We start from the raw sequence: 18,234 nt of genomic DNA on the forward strand, positions 1-18,234 counted from the left end.
AATCATGTCAGACATTTTTCCATCTTTAATGTGACCTTGCAAAGGAATTTCCATCTTTAATGTGACCTATACGAGGAACGCATTTTGATGCTATATTGGACGGATTTCGTGTTACTGTTTATTATTAACAGAAGAATTTCAAAACCACTGTACCTTACTACTGAAGTGTTGCAGTAGGTTTAGACTTTTCTCCATATATAAAAAATGTTCGTTCAGATGAAAGGTAATTGATAAGACACCACCACCAATGATGTCAGAACACAAGCCCTTGGAGTAATCAAATGTCAGTGCTGAATACGCAGTTCTTATCCAAAGTTCTCTGACACTGGCGGGTCTCTGATTCAGGATCTGCCAAACGAGCACTCCTTAAACAGGTTTCCAATCCTCCCACTTGATCCAGGGACGTCTCTGCAGGTGATGGTTCTCTTACTCCCCACACCTCCTCTGCAGGGCCGTCTTTCACTGAAACAGGGCTGCAGGCTGGCACATGCAAAATCTTTTTGGGATTTTTCACTGCACAATGAACCTCTGTGTCCACACTCACTGTAGCTAATTAAACAAACGTTATGGATATACAGTATTCCTCCCAACACTGCGTGTTGCATTTGTCCAACAACCTGACAATTCATCTGGTTAGAGCTGATCACTGTGTACTTCCAATAACTTTTTATTTTCATCACCAATCGTATCATATTTATATCAGGCTGTAACCAAGCAGCCACAGCTGGAGTGTGAAAATGAGTGAGAAAAAAGTGTGAATATTCACAGGGTTATTAGGGACTTGACATCACCTGTTGGGGGCAGGTCTTGCCTACTGTACATAAGGATTCAGTGAGTGTGCGGCGGTGGTCGGCCCAGGTTTGGGTGTCAGGGGTACAGTGAGAAACAGAGAGACTCCTGAATGAGTGAAAGATCACAATCCCACCAGGCACTGGGGCATTTAGAGTCTTGCAGTGAGGCTCCTGTTTGCCTGGGTCTAAAGGGGAGACCCGTGTAGCGTGATGCATGAACTGTCACAGTGAGACTGCACATTAACCCAGACTGTCTTCACACAGTCTGTGAGACTGTGACTGAGTCTCATGGTGAGGCTGCAGGTTATGTTTCTAGTCTAAAGGGGAGACCTTAGATTGCTGGTTATGAATCTAGCAGAGACTTTAGGTTTCTAGGTTATTGAGTGCAGGGGAAGGCTTTTGAAAAGAAGCAGCCACACTGATCAGCTCACCGATAAGTAAATGGTAAGAGCAACACCAGCCACACGGAAATGACTTGAGTTATGGAAGTTTTCCACCTCTACTACTCGTTAGGATGAGAAGATTACAGGTGCAAGTGACGGGCCCGTCACCACCTAATTTAAGGTCTAAAGGAGTTTAATGCATGCAGGTTCCCTAATGCTTGATATCATCAAAGAGAGATCCGTCACATATACATATTTACAGTATCTCGTCTGTCTGGCTGTTTTCCTTGTCATTGCTATTAACACTATGTTGCAAATCTACTAAGTGTAGATTTTTTACATCTCTCCACACTGTACTTGTAAATAATTAATTGTGAAGTTTTGATGTGTTTTGTGTGTTATTTTTGCTTTTTCATACCCTTGGAAATGTGATTTAAACGATGTACTATACAGTAAGTAAAAACTGGTTAGAGGAGAAGGACAAGAATGTATGTGCAATAAGAAATAAGATCAATATTTACCTGTTTTCAATCAATATTACCCTAAAGCTTTGTGTTATTTTGTAATTAAGAAGTATTGGTCATTTCTTTGCAGAAATGTGAGATTTGTAGTCATGTATTTATTGCTAAATGATTGTATCATTTAGAATCAGAAAGAAGAAAATGTAAATTCTCAATTATATCTACAACACATTTGCAAGGAAAATCTTTTCTGTAGCAGGTGCGCTGGTATTTTATTGCATTGCCATGGCATAAGTACAGTACTGTATGTTTATTATTGTGCCATTTAACATTTCTAATTAACAGAGAGGATTAACAAGGGGGCTACTGTGAAAGCTACAGACTAGTAAATTACGTATCTACTGTACTGTTGGAAGGAGTACAAACTGTACATCTTATACCTCCAGCTTGTTGGATTTGGTCCCATTCCTCTTGTATAGCTTAGACAAGCATGTGCCTGTTCACTGGTCTCTGAGCCCTAGATGTCACATGTTGTCTAATGCTGTACTCAGAAATGTTTATTTTAGTTGAATAGGGCTGGGCATCCATTGCACATTGTTATTTTACATAAAAAAATATTGTTATACAAGCCATACAAGGATATGCATTGTTCTGTTGAGATGTTGTCACTTAAAGGTGAGCCTGCACTAAGGATGGCAAGTGAGGACTTGATCTGACACCTGTAAACACAACAGATGTGTGTCACAGTACAGATTTGTTGAGCCTCCGACATGCTGGTTGTACAAAGGAGTAGTTCTCTTTCTAGATTTACACCAGACTTGACATTCAACAGGTTAAATTACATCATCGCCTTTGCCCAATCAGTTTTCTCACTAATGAAGTGATAGAGTGCTTGTGCCACAGTCACAGCCACTTGTGTGTATCATAGTCAATTATGAGTAATCAATTAATTAGTGCCACCAAAACATTTAATCAGTATTTAAAATACGCATAATCAGTTTATTTAACTTTTTGTGATGCGCATTGAAAAGTAAACTTTGTAACACAATGCTACAAAATAACAAAATTCCATTCTCAAAAAAGTTTTGCCAAGATACAGAAATCTAAAGGCTTGTTATTAATCTTTAATCATTGAACAATTCTTCATTTAAGGAAAGGTTCAGCACATTCATTTAGTCTTTTTTGTCATTTAAACAAAGGTCCTTGATTAACTGCTGTCATAAGGAGGCCAAAAGCCAATTATAAGTTTACAGAATGTGCTCACAAGCAATCTGAAGGCATGATTTAATACCAGCTGTAGCTGTAGCTTTGCCATGTGTGGGAGAAAGGATCCTTCACCTCTCTTTCAGGCTGTGAAAGTTAATTTGAGGTCAATCACAAAACAACTCGCATCTTCCTTGCAATCAGTGGAAAAGACTAAATTGTCAGCTTTTCCACTGCTGCCCTGGTTGGTTACTTTCATACACATCTTTGCTTTATGCATCTACAGTGTGTGGATATACAGACACTGTGAGTAATGTGATATACAGTAGTATAGTGTATATTATATTACACTTATGTTATGGCTTTTATACTCTCAGCAATACAAGCTATAAAATCCAGGTCATTTTTTCCCTGCTGTGGGATGGCATTGTTAGCGTGTGTGGAGGTTTAAGTCCACCTCACTTACCAACCCTCTAGCTCAGGGATACAACAGGAGCAGCTGCATCTTTATGGAAATGTGGAGGTAAAAATAAAGCCTGCTGTGCATTGTTAGAAGCAACCAGCTCTTCTCTTTATCTTAGTATCCCTACCTCCCAGCCTAAGTGGCTTTAGCCAATGTACTGCTTGCTTATCTGCTAATTATTAAGTGCAAGTGGGAAAGAGATGATTTGAAGAAGATCAATCACAATTATTAAAAGTGCTTGCTTGATGTGGAAGGGTAATTTTTCTTCATTTAAAAAGACTGTTATATCGATGTAATTATAATCGCCATGCAATCCCTGGCAATGAAGTGGGGGAAAAAAAGCAGTCAAAAGTAATATAAAATAATGTAATTTACTTTCAGCCCTGACAAGTCAATTATATTGTAATTTCAGCAACTCCCCCTTCTCTTTGCCTCTTTCAGGACATCAGATGGTACCAACACTGTGGGCACTGTAGTGGTCAGCCGTTTCAAGATGGGCGAGATAGAGGATGGAGAAGTGGATCAAATTGCAACAGATGCACAGGGACAGAAGGTATGATCTTGGCCACTTGGCTACACAAATTAAATTACAACTGATTGGCTCTTCCAGATGCCTGAATTGCTTTTAATACTATAGGGCTTCAAATGTCATTAGTTGAGTGACTAAATGAGATTCATCTGCCTGAGACAGCCCTGAGTGAGTATCTGTGTGCATACATGTGTGTAGAGTACTGTATGTGTGTTTGAGGCTGCTGTTCCTTGTACTCTTTAGATAAAACGGTTGCTCCTAAACCTGTGCAAATCCATAGTTCAGGCAAACTTGCTAGCTCTGTTGCATCTTCAAATACTGTAAATAGGTTAGGCTCAAAACAAATGGACAGTTTCACTGTGAAATATGGAATGGAATTACAATACAGTACTTACTTGTTCAGTTGTGTAATCACATTTCCTCGGAATAGACGTCTTTCAAAAAAGAGTAAGTTTGTGTATTTGTGACAATTTTAAAAACATTTGTTTTACCCTGTAAAAATTAAATATCGCAGTATTATCAAGCCTTTCTGCCTTCAATTCCTTTCCCAAGTGCTATTCTAATGCTAGTTATGTAATTTACTGTGGTCCTTATATGGGTGGCTGAGCATGTGCCCTGCCCCCAAAGCGTACAGCATCACACTTGATTGCCTTCAAGCCCTGCATGTCAAAGTGAATTTGCCTGAATTATAGTGATAACTTCTGCGTCATGTCTTGTCTCACTAATTACACCGCCAAACAGCCAGCAAATTGAAAGTGGTAACATTGTTCTTATTCTTCTCATACACATCTTATATGCAGGAGAATATTTTTATAACACTGCTGTGAAAAAGTCTTTAACCACATTCAGGAGTTACAAGTAAAATATGCATATTCATGCAAAGCTTCCACTACTGCATTATTCTGTTATAAGAACTTTGGCAACTATTCATTTAGTTGACCTTGTTGTTATTTACCAATCTTTCAGAATATGATCAAAATATTTTACATACATAATTATAATAACAAAACCCAAACAGCCAATATGCAGTGTTGTAGTTACTAATCCATCAAATGTGATTTAACTTGTATCAGGTGTCCCTCATTACGAACATCCTTTCTTCCTTTCTACACATCCAAAGTTATATTTTATGCTGCAAAACAGAGATCTACAGGATTGACTGCTGACAAACAGCTAACTATTAGAATTAGGGTTATTATTAAGAGAACAAAGGCTCAATTCGGTAGAGAATATAAGAATTGTGTTCTGAATAATAAAGGAAAAATGAGAACAAAAGAGCACATCATTAGATTTTTAATGTACAGTGTCTAATAGCAAAAACATGATCAGTAATTGACAACCTCAGGATTGGATGACCAACAAATCTGTCTAGCAAGGATTAGTAGTATTTAAAGAAAGGAAATGCTAGTCCCCATTCATATGACTGTGTAGACTGGGGCGACCAGGATAATGTACATTGCTCAAGGTTCAACAGGAGTGTCTGTAGTGGGAACCCACTGCACAGCAGTCATGTGTCTGATGTACTCATTGTGCTACGCTGTCCCCATTCAAACAGTTCTCAAACATTATTGGGTAGAGTGTGCATAGAAACTGGAGCACCCTGAGAAAGCCCTGTATTTACATGGTTTTCACCCACCTGCCAAAGACACGGTGGCTTGGTTGGCCGGTATCTATAACTTGACATTTTTCTGTGTACAGGTGTCCTGCAATGGTCTGCTGTCCCACTGTAGCATAATACCCTAGCGTAGTCCTAGACTTCCAGGACAGGCTCAGGGCTGTTGAGAATCTCTCATAGATGAAAGACATGAACGTCACAGGCTTGCAAAAAACATATTCTATTTCTAGGATTAAAAATGAGTAATTGGGGAAAAAAAGGAGATATCTTTTTAGTATCAGTATTTGGAAACAAAAGCTTTTTTCTTTCTTGCAGTGTACTCTAGTGTGTGAGTCAGCTTCACATGGAACGACGAATGACAAAGCTGGCAACCCTCTGATGAATGCTGGTATGTGTTTTTAATTTGCCCTTTATGTTTTCCAGTATTATCACTCTTGCAATTTTGATGTTGCCTGCTGAGCTCATCATGTGACAGTTCTCTTTGAAAACTGTAGCATTTTAATACAATCCATTTTAATTGGTTGACATACAGGACCATAATGAATAGTGTGGAGATTTTATTGATGCCCTATCAATATCAAGATGATAAGAAGTAAAATTACAAAATATGCTTCTCCCTTGTTATGTAATCCACACCATTTCAATACTGAGTCTTTCTGACACTGTGCTCATAACCCCCCTCTGCTCAGGTTTGTGTTGGGTCAAGGAGACAGATAAACATCTTATCATCCCAATATTAGTTTTAGATGGCAAAATGATTTTTCAAAACAAGCTATTAATACAGTAGGTCAGATTAAGCACCTCACACCTAAATATCACAAGCACCTCACAGCTAAATATTTTAATATTGAGATAGGGTGGAAAAAAAGTTACCACTATTAGGATTGATTTATATTGCCTACTTTTACAGCCTTGTTAAATCACAAATGGAATAGTTAACAGTGACTACAGTTGTTACGAAATATTAATTTACTAGGTACAACAATTTGTACCTAGTACATATTTTGTACCTAGTACCTATTTGTACCCACCCTATCAAAATTAAAATTAAATAATTTAATAAGTCTAATCTTTCCTTGTGGATCTGGTCCTGGTAGGATAGGAAAACTGAACAAGCTAAATGTTTTGCCAGTGATATTTCTTATAAAATAAGTAGGAATTAAATGACAGTTCTGCTCTAACTTCAAGGTATTTTTATTCACAGTACATATGATAATAGTGCACAAGGTAATATCACTTCTGTATTGTGAGGCACCTGCACACCCCGGCCTTGCTGGGTCCTCGACGAGTGCAATGTGTGTTGTAAATGATGACAGGAAAGGGAATGTGGAGACCACCAGTACTGAGCAACCATCCTCCATCCTCTTCGGAGCAGTAGTGCCAGGCAGCCAAATCTTCTGCACAGATCAATCTAGTGATACATGTCATTCATGAAGTGCAACACTGGAGAATGAGGGTCATTTTTGTCTAACATAGTAGAGTTGAAGAATTCCCTCAAAATATCCAAATACACCCAGATTATGTGAATAAAGGAGCCTGTTACTCTGAGTGAACCAATGGGAGGGTATGGGTTTTACTGGTCAATTTTAAAGTATTCCAGATAGTATACCAAAAATGGCATCCTGTAACAGGTATATGTCACCATACCTGATAAACCACTGGTTTAGTAAGGTTGTATTTTGCTGAAGGACAGGCTGAACTTCCTGGTTAAGCTCCTGCACACAAGCTATTTCCTTGCCTTTCTTTTCCTATGTTCATTCCAGATATTCCATTGGTGCCACATAATGAACATAAGAATGTGGGTTACAAATGAGAAGAGGCCATACAGCTCCTCTAGCTCATGAGTCAGTAGCTGAGTAATCCAAGGATTGTATCCAGCCATTTCCTGAAAGAAGCTGGGGCATTGGCTTTGACATAATGGCTGGGTAGCTTGTTCCAGACTCCAACAACACTTTATGAAAGAACATGAAGATCAAAGGGGCAGATTGTAGCACTCAAGGACAAAGAAGTTTAAGGGAAAGCCTCAAAAGATTAAAATTGTATGAAATTAGTTTTGTTATAGTATGTAGTAAAACACCTTGTTTGTTTTCCAAGGGCCTGCAGATTAGTGCTTCACATAACATCCACTACTCTCAAAGGGACTATAGAGACATAGAATCAGATGAGCCCAATGGGCTGAGTGGCCTTCTTTTGTATGTGACTTTTTTATATTCTCCTTTATTTTACCTACAGTATTTATATAATCTCTGTCACCCAGTGTTGCTTCCAGGTTTCCTAGTGGTAAAGAAGCAATGGGTATGAGCAGCTCTGAACATGATGTTGACTGCGTTCATCTTGTTTCTAGCGCCATTGGACCTGTCATGCATCAAGTTTTTAGCTGATCCAAGTTACTCACTTAGGATTTAACTTTTCATATATCTGTTGGGACCTAAAGCAAAGTCATATAGAAAAGCGTATTAGCTCAGCTGCCTGCCTTAGCACTGTATGGGTTGCATGCTAACAAGAGTGTTAAGGTTGTTCCTACCTCAGTTCACCCAGTGCTATTAAACACTTTAAAGGTAGTTACTTGTAGAATTAATTATATTTTTGAGGCATCATAAACATTAACAGTCTTTACAGTATACCCTCATTATTATTTACAATGCTGTTTTGCTAATAAAAACGAAACAAAAACACTTAAATGAATTGATTTTTCTAAGCAATTAATTATATATTTTGAATGATAAATGTCATCCTGTTTAATGAGTAAGTAATTGTGCTGGACTGGACTTGTGAAATGGACTGGAATATATCTAAAATTCTATATATATATACATTATTTATGCGTGTGGACTATAAAGCACAAATGTCTCCCTTATCAGAAAATCATAACATACTCTTGCCAAAGAGGATTGTGACATAAGATCGATTCTGCGCCAGGTCTTCCACTTTGGCAGGAAAAGAAAAAATAATATTTCTTCTACTTGAAAGACATGCTTGGTCACATAAAGAAGTGGAACATTCAGATATGCCGTAGGAACCTCTCAGAAAATCCTTTCAGAAAAAACAAAAAAAACATTCTGTAAGAAAACACATACCAAAATACTTTTGATTATTGAAAAAAATACCATTAAAATATAAATGACAGGGCTGCAAAGTGGCTCAGAGTGCAGGTTCAACACTTTGGTCCTGATGTTACCAATCTGGTCCCGATCCATGTAAGTAGCTGACTAATCGGGCTTCCCTAAGAGACACTGCGCAGTTGTCACAGTGCCGTTGGGGTAGAACAGGCATTAGTCAGCCGTGGCTCTTGGCTTTCATCAACACATGGTTCCTGCTACTTGCTGGGTTCCTGCAAGCTTGCAGTGACATCAATGAGAGACATGCGGCTCTAATCAGTACTAACATTTCTGGAAGGCGATTTGGAGCAAGTAAAAAAATAAATGAATGGCTTACGTAGGAGAGCTTCGAGCTTTGTAGTGTCTTTTGTTCATACAGTAAATATATATGCTCACACATGAAGAAGGCTCCACAGCCAAAATGTTGTGTTTCCTTTCTTTTCTTTTCAGCATGGAATAAACCCACTACTTGTTCCTTTGTAAATATATGTTCTAAATATGATCCTAATTGAGATGCAGTCATACTGCTTGTGAAGTACATTCAGTTGTGTTTTTTTTTCTTTCAGTATTTAAAAATCCAGTCTGCAAAGTGTACAGATTTCAGACTGTTGACAACAAGTGGATGCTGGTTCGAGAGCAGATGGCCGAGTGCACTTTGTCTTTTAACATACCCAAACAGCTGATTACACTTTACATACAGGAAGACATGAGAAGGTAAGATATCATTAAACCTTTGGGAGTTCGGGGCTGTGATTTATCAGACATAAAGTGATATCATATAGCTGTACATAGAGTACCCTACATTCTTTCAAGTCAGTTTAACATTTTCTAAAATATATACTGTAAATAGCCTGACTGCTTGGCAAGCAGAAGACAACATTCTCTTTCTACAATTAATTACATTGCTGTGGGTGTAGTAAACTAGTTTTAGTCTTCTTCCTCCTAGCAAGGATTTTTCAATTTAGTATAGTTCTTTTTAGTGCCAAGAAGACCCAGGGTGAAACTGTGCACGCTGAGCAATTCACCTTTTAGGGAGAGTGGGTGCACTGATAAGAAAAATGGTGAAAGAAACTTGGGAAATTATGATAAATACAGAATTGAAATAAATGAGACAACTCACAAAAAAGCCACTGGGACTTGGAAGAAAAGGAGTAATTGCTGAGTAGAAAGTTCACAAACTTGTTTCTTTAAAAAAAGCCTTCGAAAATGTTCATTAAACTGTTTCAGTGTCTGGAGGACAAAGGGAGCTGATAAAGAAGTAGAGCCCTGTTGAAATTTAAATTCACTCCTTACACTGCAAAGTGTCTGGAGGATGGTGATGAGTTATTTGACACAGAGGAAAAGCAGATGTAAAAAAATTCTTGGTGATTTTGACATTTCCATAATACTCTGTATTGTCTTTTAAATAACTTAAATTGCATAGAACATATTAATAGTTCAGGTGGATAGCTGCATCAGCATGTGTAAGCTGCAAAGGAACAAGTAATAGGTTTATTCCATGCTGAAAAGAGAAGAAAGAAAACACAACGTTTCGGTCATAGAGCCTTCTTCAGGTGCTCACAATCAGCATGGAATAGACCTTATTAATAGCCTATTAATTACATTGATAATTCATTAGTCATTTAAAAAAGGACACAATCCACAGGATCACAAGACACAGGCTGAAAGATGGTCATGCCTTGCTGAGCTTCTTTCTCACACCTCCTGTCACTGGGTTTAAACCACATACAGTAGAGTACCTGTCCAGGTTTTTTGTTGTGTCAGCCCCCATGCCATGTGGACATGCCCAGAAAACAGACGGCTTATTATCATTTACCGTCTGGTGGGAAGCGTTATAAACAAGTGCCCCTTCTGTTGGAGCTGACATTGGTCAAGCAAGCTCTCACAGCCCCAGCCAACACTATCCATGGTATAATAACAGCACAGTGAAAGCAGAGCTGCATCAGGCAGACAAAAACATTAACCATTGCCTCCAAGTGGTTGACAAATATTAGCAGAAGTTACAAGGTCTTGAGGACAGATCGCTACAATCTGACCGTTTGGCTTACCTGAAGGGCTAGAAGGTAGCAATCCCTCCCGCTATCTGCAAAAGTGCTTCTTCTCTGGATGACTAATCTTGCCTCTTCTCCGTCGGCTCCAGTTGAGATAGACAGATCTCACCACATTCATGGTGGTTCTCCAGCTGAATCTAATAAACCTTTTACTCTGATCTTCAGGCTCATAGATCAACAGGTCTGAAATCTCAGCCCGTAGAAGCTTATGAGCAGTGTCACAGTTCTTTTGCAGATTTTTTCTCAATAAACAGCAGACAACCACAATGACAACCTACAGTCACGGACAGTCTTTGTTGAGAAGGTCCAAGCAATGTCGTGAATTGTACTACAGTGCTTAGGGTATCATATGAAGATGGAGCTTGAGTCCTCCACAAAAGTGGGGTACTTTTTGTCTCCCTTGCCTGACCCCAGGGTCCAGTCTGCTAGGATGACCGTCCATTATGATCCACTGTACATGGATGACGGTTCTGTTCCTAAGGCGTTAAGTAATCATTTTTGACTGCCAGATAAGGAAGCTCAATTTCTGATAAGTTCAAGTTTTTTAGGTGGTAGAATATTGCAATTAAGGTTGGGTGTGCAGTGAGGACATATTATGTTTGTTTGCTGCTGTGTTTTATGTTTCTGGGGCAGGAGGTCAGGAGAATAGATTGTCTTAATGTCCATCTCCTTTGTGTTGTGGGTTCTGCATGAGTGAAGGTGTCTAGTTTTTAATAGTATGTTTAATCTGGTATACAGTATGTCAGACTTTGGATGACAACCTATGGGATGGAGTTATTGAGACGCATAACTGTGCTGTACTGATGTGATGCTGTATTTTTAGGATCCTACAGTCTCTTGTAATTTTAAACCATTACCAGGGTTGATGTATGATTCTTGTAAAATTTTCATCTGCAGTTTCTTTAAATACTATTTAAAGTCTATTACTATTTTTCTAAGTATAAGGCATGAGTTGATCAGGATTCAAACCCAGCTTTTCAAACATGGGGAGTGAAAGTTGTTGATGCAAGCTCGATGCTCTCTACAGCGAGATGCAATGCATGGTGTGTTGTGAGGGGCGCAAGGCCTCTCACCTAGCAGTGAGGGAGCTCGAAGGAAAATGCAACAGTTCAGAAAAACTCACTTCTGTTTTTCTCTTCATTGATTGTGAAAACCATTGTATGTCTGTGTGCTCTCCAGGGGGCTTCTTAATAAAAGGGTGTCCAAGACCATATGGGTGACATAGAAATTATTAAAAATGATCACTATAACACAAGGAGTATGTACAAGTGGCATGGGATAAAACAACATTTGATAGAATCCAGACTTTTTTTTTCTTTTATTGAGGTGTTTGTAAGACCTTAAAACTGCTTTTAGCTCTTATAATTTAAGAATTTAAGTAGATCTTATGGTCAATTCAATGAGTCCATGGGGTGTAAATATAACGAATTGAGTATCCAGCAGAGCATTAGCCGGAAATTGAGAGTGCTCTTTACATTCGTAAGGGAAGTGAAGGAGTTATTACAGAATGGGTTTTCCTGGTCTTGTCAAATCTTTGCTGCCTTCCCATTAAACTGTTCATTGATTTGCAAAAATTTTACTCTGGGTTTTTAGCTTCTCCCTCAGGCAGACTTGTATCTGTCAGGGCTGATTACTCCTTACCAGGCTGGTTGTCCTTAGTGGCCCCCAGCTGTCTCTCAGCTGGTAGGACCCATGACACAACTGGTATCTCAGTCCGACAGGTTGGCCTTTGTTAACAAGGCACTGCTACTATGAAATGCTCTGCCATTTGTATTTTCTATACATTCTTCCAGAACAAATAGCAAATGTAATTAAAGAAAGTCCACCTTTGCTTTGTCAGGAGAGTGTGGTTGAAACAGTGATTGGTAGGTTTGTTTCAATAGGAAAGTGTCTTTGTTGTGAAAATATTTTTAGATTTCTGAAGTCGTGAAAGTCTGCATTTTGTGTCTGCATCTAGCATATCACATCTTAAATGGGTTAACTTTGGCCAGCAGGCAATAAAATGTGCTCTTCAGGACTTTATCGATCTATGCTCATAAGTGTTTGCAATCTTTGTGTTTCAGTTTAGTTTGATTTTTTTAAACTTGATATGGTTACTTTAACTAATCATGGGAATTCCCACTGGTTATGAAATACTCTTTTGCAAGACATTCCTCTTGTTTATATCCCTTCTGTTCTTTCTATGCAGTACATGTGTTCATGTTTATTTGCAGGTATTTACACAGCTAGGCACAAGCTTTTCCAGAGCTCTGTCATATTGTCTTAAATATGCTCTGCTAATTTTATAAGAGAATTGGTATTCTATATATACTTATCCACTTGTGAACTGCGACATTGGAGAAGAGTTTTTAGTAAAGAGAAGAGTTAAAGTAATAATAACCTGTCTAAAGTTCCATTGCCTTCTTGAGCCATAGAAGCCTCTCTTCTACCATGGGAGCCAAGTGCAGTAGCAGTTGTTTTATTTTTAATTAAAAACGTGTGACAATCTTCTTTCGAACGAAATTATAACATTGTCAGGGAATTTGAGCACCCACAAACTGTGACAAAATATTTCAAAGACAGTCTGATAATGAAAACAGGGAAATTGTTTTGTTATACACTGTATTTATGGATACTGAGTATTTTCATTTCTATATGAAAAGTAATTAATTAAACACCTCATCTCCTGTCGTTGATACGTTAGAGAATTATCCTTTATTCTTGAATTCCTTGTCCCAAACAATTCAGTGTTTAATCAAAGTAAAGGTATGTATAATATGTATCATCAATATTTTTAAAGACAACAGAGTACAATTTATGACAATTGAATATTAGATTTGGGTATTAATCCACATTTCTTTTCCAGTGTTTAACACTTCTTAAATGTTGCATGATTATGTTGATAAAACACATGATTGTTTTCAGGTTTTGGTGTCGTATCCGGGTATAGTGGTTAGTAAAAGATGCATGGTGCTTCAGGGTCCCAGTGGGCATTCTGTTTATTGTGCACCAGATGCTCCGTTGCCTTCTATGTTTTATGTGACTGGCATCTTGAAAATCCCTTAAAGTCTGTATGAACATCCTTGGCATTTAACTAAGAAGTAAAGTATGTACCAACCTCTTCTGAGACCCCAAGAGACAGTTACAAGTCTCTTCTTATTAATTACTAATTGTGTCTTAAAGCCTGTGAAATGTGTTGTGGTTTAACTTTTTTCTAGGATTCATTTGCAATTAATAGTGGTTTATTTTTTACCCTTCAATGTGTTTGAAGTTGACAGCAGTGTTTCTTTTCTGTAGTTTCTTTGTGTTTAAATTCTCTTTAGGTGTGGGCGTAATAGAAGAGTTTTGAGTTCTTTGCCTTCAAGCATCAGTTCAGAAGTTGGTTGCAGTGAAACACAACTAGCCAGAGGACAAATTTGTTTCAAATATCATATTGCGCGACTCCGTCAGTGATGGCGCTTGCTCCAAGCACAGATTGAGCTCTGTGATCCAAATGTCACGAGCTCAAGAGTGGGTCAAGTCTGTTTCTGGGATTTTTCAAATCTCAGCACACAGCCAGCAGAGCGCAGCTGGGTTAGGATCAGTATTAATAGGCCAGGGCTCTCTCAGCTTTCCAGTAAATAGCGACTGCTGAGCCTCACTGGCATATACAGCAGGCATGAGTTTCTGTCAGTGAAAGACACACCTCTCCCCCAGTCGGTACTCACTCTCCCCTGAGGAGCTGTGGAGCTTGGAGAGTCTCAGCTGGTGAATGGCATGATGGACCGGCAGGTCACAGGAGAATTTTTTTTTCATTGTGAGGCTTTATTGATCATATTAAAATTAAAGACTACACTTTATGTCCTTCGCATAAAATACAAATGTGGAACTAATAAAAGAGAACCAATTCAAATTCCAGGAAATTTTCTTCAGCGGTCATGTTACAGCACAGAGCCAGACATACAGTAATAGAAGCATAGCCGGCTGCTATTAGTGGGTCATACTCTGATTTCAGCTGTACATGTTGTGATGTTTTGCTTGTTTTATTATGCAGTAGAAATCTTTAGAAAGCAAGTGAGATGGAGGTGGGGGGTAGAGAGAGCTTTCCTACATGACTTGTTACTGTACCTGCCCAGGATGTACTGTAATGACAAGAGCTCTTTTCATCTTGAACCAGGGCTCTCTCTGCAAATCACTGATATTTCTGTGAGTGTCTTGTTTTGTCTGCAGTTGAAATTGTTGCGGCAGGTTGATCAAGATAGAAACATGCAAATCTTTTACTAAGCTGTCCACTGGTAATGTAAAAGTGAGCAGAAGGTAAAAGAACGTGCAAGGTTATGAATATTGTTAAAACCATTGCGCAACTGTTACTGTTTTATTTTGCATACTGTATAAAGCTGACTTTTTTTGTCTGTAGTCTATCATGATTTCCTGTCCACCATTTCAAAAATAATATTTGTATAGTTTTTTGTCAGTTAGCTGTGTTTATGATGCCAGTATCCCTGCAATATGTTTTACTTGCTTTTTAGGGCTATTTATAACTTTTTGATTGTTGCTATAGCTGCACTATTATCTTATTCTCACTGTGGTTGAAATATATTTAACAGAGCTTAAAAAACTTATGCACTTCCTGAACATAATGGTGCTACTGGCACTGGACTAAAGTGATAAAAATAATGACTTAATGTTTTAATTTACTGGAACAAACCGTATAGACAAACTTTCTGTGGATAAATCTTTTGTTAGATATCCCCTTTTATGAATGTGTACGGTATACAAGAATTTGTCATTTGTACAGAGGGATGTGTATAATGTAGTCAAACAACTTTAGTATACAGGAGGCCTTCAGAGGTGCCTCTTTGAGCTTACTTTCTTGTTGTTTGCAAAACATACCAGTGAGACTGACAGTCAGACTCATCAGTAGAATAATAATTGCAGTTCCCCTCACTGTCTGACCTAAGAGCACATAAATGAAAATTAACAGAAACTCAGTATTTTAGTCTCATTTTAATGCACCTGATTTAATAACAGAAATATTGAACTGCTTAGATACTGCTGCCAAGGGCCTTAGTTTGTTCCATGCCATACTTTTGGAAATACTGTATTACAAGTGCAATGGGGATATAGATGTGTGCTAGAAACTAAAGTGCTGAAGTGTCATCCCATGTTATTTTCCAGTTTTCAAAATTCTCATTCGCAAATAGGGCGGCACGGTGCTGTAGTGGTTAGCATTGCTACCTCACAGCGCTGGGGCCACGGGTTCAACTCCTGTGGTGCTATTTGAGTGGGTTTTGTATGTCCCCCCCTGTGTTCATGTTTGCTTCCTCCCACAGTCCAATACTGGACATACTGGTAGTTTAGTTGGCTTCTGGGAGAATTGGCCATGGTGTGAGTGTGTGCATATTTGTGTTTCTATCTGTGTGCGCCCTGCAATGCACCGGAGACCCAGGAGTACCCCATCTTTTTGCCCATTGTTCCCCATAGCCCTGAATTGGAAGGAGCTGTTAGAAAATGGAAGGATAGCCTTTACAAAATAGTATAGCATGTTTTTTCTGTCTTTTCTTCTTTCATTGGTATGATTCCTGACCCATGACACAAGAGAGTGAATGAGTCTCCTCTGGACAGTACTTATTCAGCAAGTATAAATGCTAAATTGATGTGTATAATGTGGCTACAGTAATACAAACCAAAATGGCACTGAGCTGCAAATGAGGCAGTCTTCTTCAGGGTTTGGACAAATGTGTTCAACATACTGGGAACGAGCTGAATAAATGGTCACATTTGTACTCAGCACACTTTGACGATTCCTATTACTAGATGAAAGAGCTGGTGTAGCATCTAACAATTAAGCATGAATAATGACCTTAATGCTGTATCTCGTAAGGAGGATTCCTGTTGCTCTCCATGTGTATTAAGGCTCTCAGGCACAAAGTGCTCCATATTCTTCTTATTTTGAATCCAAAGCGCAAATGTTAATTTCATCTATTTTATTCATGCTCAGCTTAAAACAATACAGTGGTCTAATTAGATATTTATTTCTACAACTTCTGATTTGCGGATCATATGCTTCCATCAATTACCAAATAATGGGACACTTATAAAGTTACTCATTACTTTAAGTGGAATCTGAGCATAAACTATAGTTATTGTTTTATGATTATTAAATGCTATTTAGCATCTTTAATTAAAATCTTTCACATTATGATATCAAAGGTCAAAGGGAGTTGCATGTCTTCCATAATAAAAATGCATAAGTTAAACACTGATTTTACCTTAGAAGAGAGTTGCAAGCAATTTCCTGTTTCAAATTTTTAAACTTTTTTAGTACAATTTTGGGTTCAATTTTAAATACTAAAACAATTTTGATTGCTAAGCAAAACATACTCAAAACAAACAAATATAATAATTGTAATCACATTACTAAGAGTAGAAAAATGAAGAATAGTTCTGAAAAGTAGTTCTGAAGTAGAGCTTAAAAGACTTCAGTCCTTGAATTCTTTATTGGCTTCACCAGTGCCAAGATAGGAGATGTGGTGCTTATGAGTAGCCTGAAAGTCCTTTCGTCCTCTGGAATAATAAAAAACATCAGTCTGAAGCAGACAGGCAGTGCTCTGTAATGTGCATTTGATTAAACTGTGTAGTCAAACCAGTATAGCTCACAGGTCTTATTTATGACACTTATTTTGGTCTTTTCATATTTAGTTTAATAAAGCTCTTTTACACATTACAGAACAAGAATACCAAATGCTTTCTTCATATTCAACTGTCTGATCTGTTGGTCTGTCATTGAAGATACCGGTTGAGTTGTCCTCAGACCTGAGAAGGAAAAGTTAATGTTTTTTAGTTACTAGTAGTCCTGTTGTCATCAGATAGCTCCCTCTGAACCCTTCATTTGTGCCTGGCTTCTCCCTGGAGGCCACAAGTCCCCCTGCTGTCTTCAAGCACACTTGAGATGCTTGGTAATTTTCTTCATTCAAGGCTTTAAACCACAACGTGAGCATTTCTAGGTCCAGACGCTGGAGGAGCAGTCATACAGCCCAATACAGCTCAGTTGCTGTAGAGATAAAAACAGCTAATTCATTTGGAATAATGATTTTTTGCCTGTGTTGTGTTAATACTATTGTAAAAATAGCAGCTAACCATGACCTGTATGGTACATAATCCTGCACACGGAAAAAATATATAAATGCCAATTAAAACTACTTCCATACTGTATGTAAGAATAAACTTTCAAATCAAGCTGGTGTACATAGTACACTTGCATGGTACTATACAGTATTTGGTTCACCAGATATTGTTAAATTTCATTTGGGGAATGGGAATTGAGAATTACAATGTAAATAAGTGATTTCTATACACTATAATAATCAAAACATTGATGGCAATTATAACACTATATAGTGTCTTTACAAAGTGAATAGCTGGTATTCATAGGGGCCAAACACTTGTACTTTGTGTTTAAAACAGCACCACATTTAGATATTTTAAAGAAAAAGTGGTTTATGTTCTCTCACATGAAACCTCCCTGTATTTTATCCCACCTAAATGCAAGTGTAAATACAAATAGTGTCCCATGATGATGGTGGTGTTGTTTACTACTAAAACAGTTGAGATTGTAGTGCAGCCCTTGTACTCTTAAGGTTAAGTTCTGAGGGAAGCTTTGTCTATGGTCTGATTGCTGG

The 18,234-nt window shown here is 38.1% G+C and overlaps 1 protein-coding gene across 12 annotated transcripts in view; it reads left to right on the forward strand.

Moving 5' to 3' along the window:
* The window catches only part of inpp4b (inositol polyphosphate-4-phosphatase type II B), a 406,779-nt gene that overhangs the window by 297,448 nt on the left and 91,097 nt on the right, over positions 1-18,234 (forward strand). For all 12 annotated transcript variants that reach the window (XM_069188912.1, XM_069188926.1, XM_069188909.1 and 9 more), the window contains 3 exons: positions 3,743-3,854; positions 5,761-5,833; positions 9,110-9,257. In XM_069188912.1, the coding sequence (XP_069045013.1) occupies positions 3,743-3,854; positions 5,761-5,833; positions 9,110-9,257 (333 nt within the window). The remainder of the gene's footprint in view (positions 1-3,742; positions 3,855-5,760; positions 5,834-9,109; positions 9,258-18,234) is intronic.

This window comes from Lepisosteus oculatus, chromosome 1, assembly GCF_040954835.1.
Source record: "Lepisosteus oculatus isolate fLepOcu1 chromosome 1, fLepOcu1.hap2, whole genome shotgun sequence".
In the NCBI taxonomy this organism is placed as follows: Eukaryota; Metazoa; Chordata; class Actinopteri; order Semionotiformes; family Lepisosteidae; genus Lepisosteus; species Lepisosteus oculatus.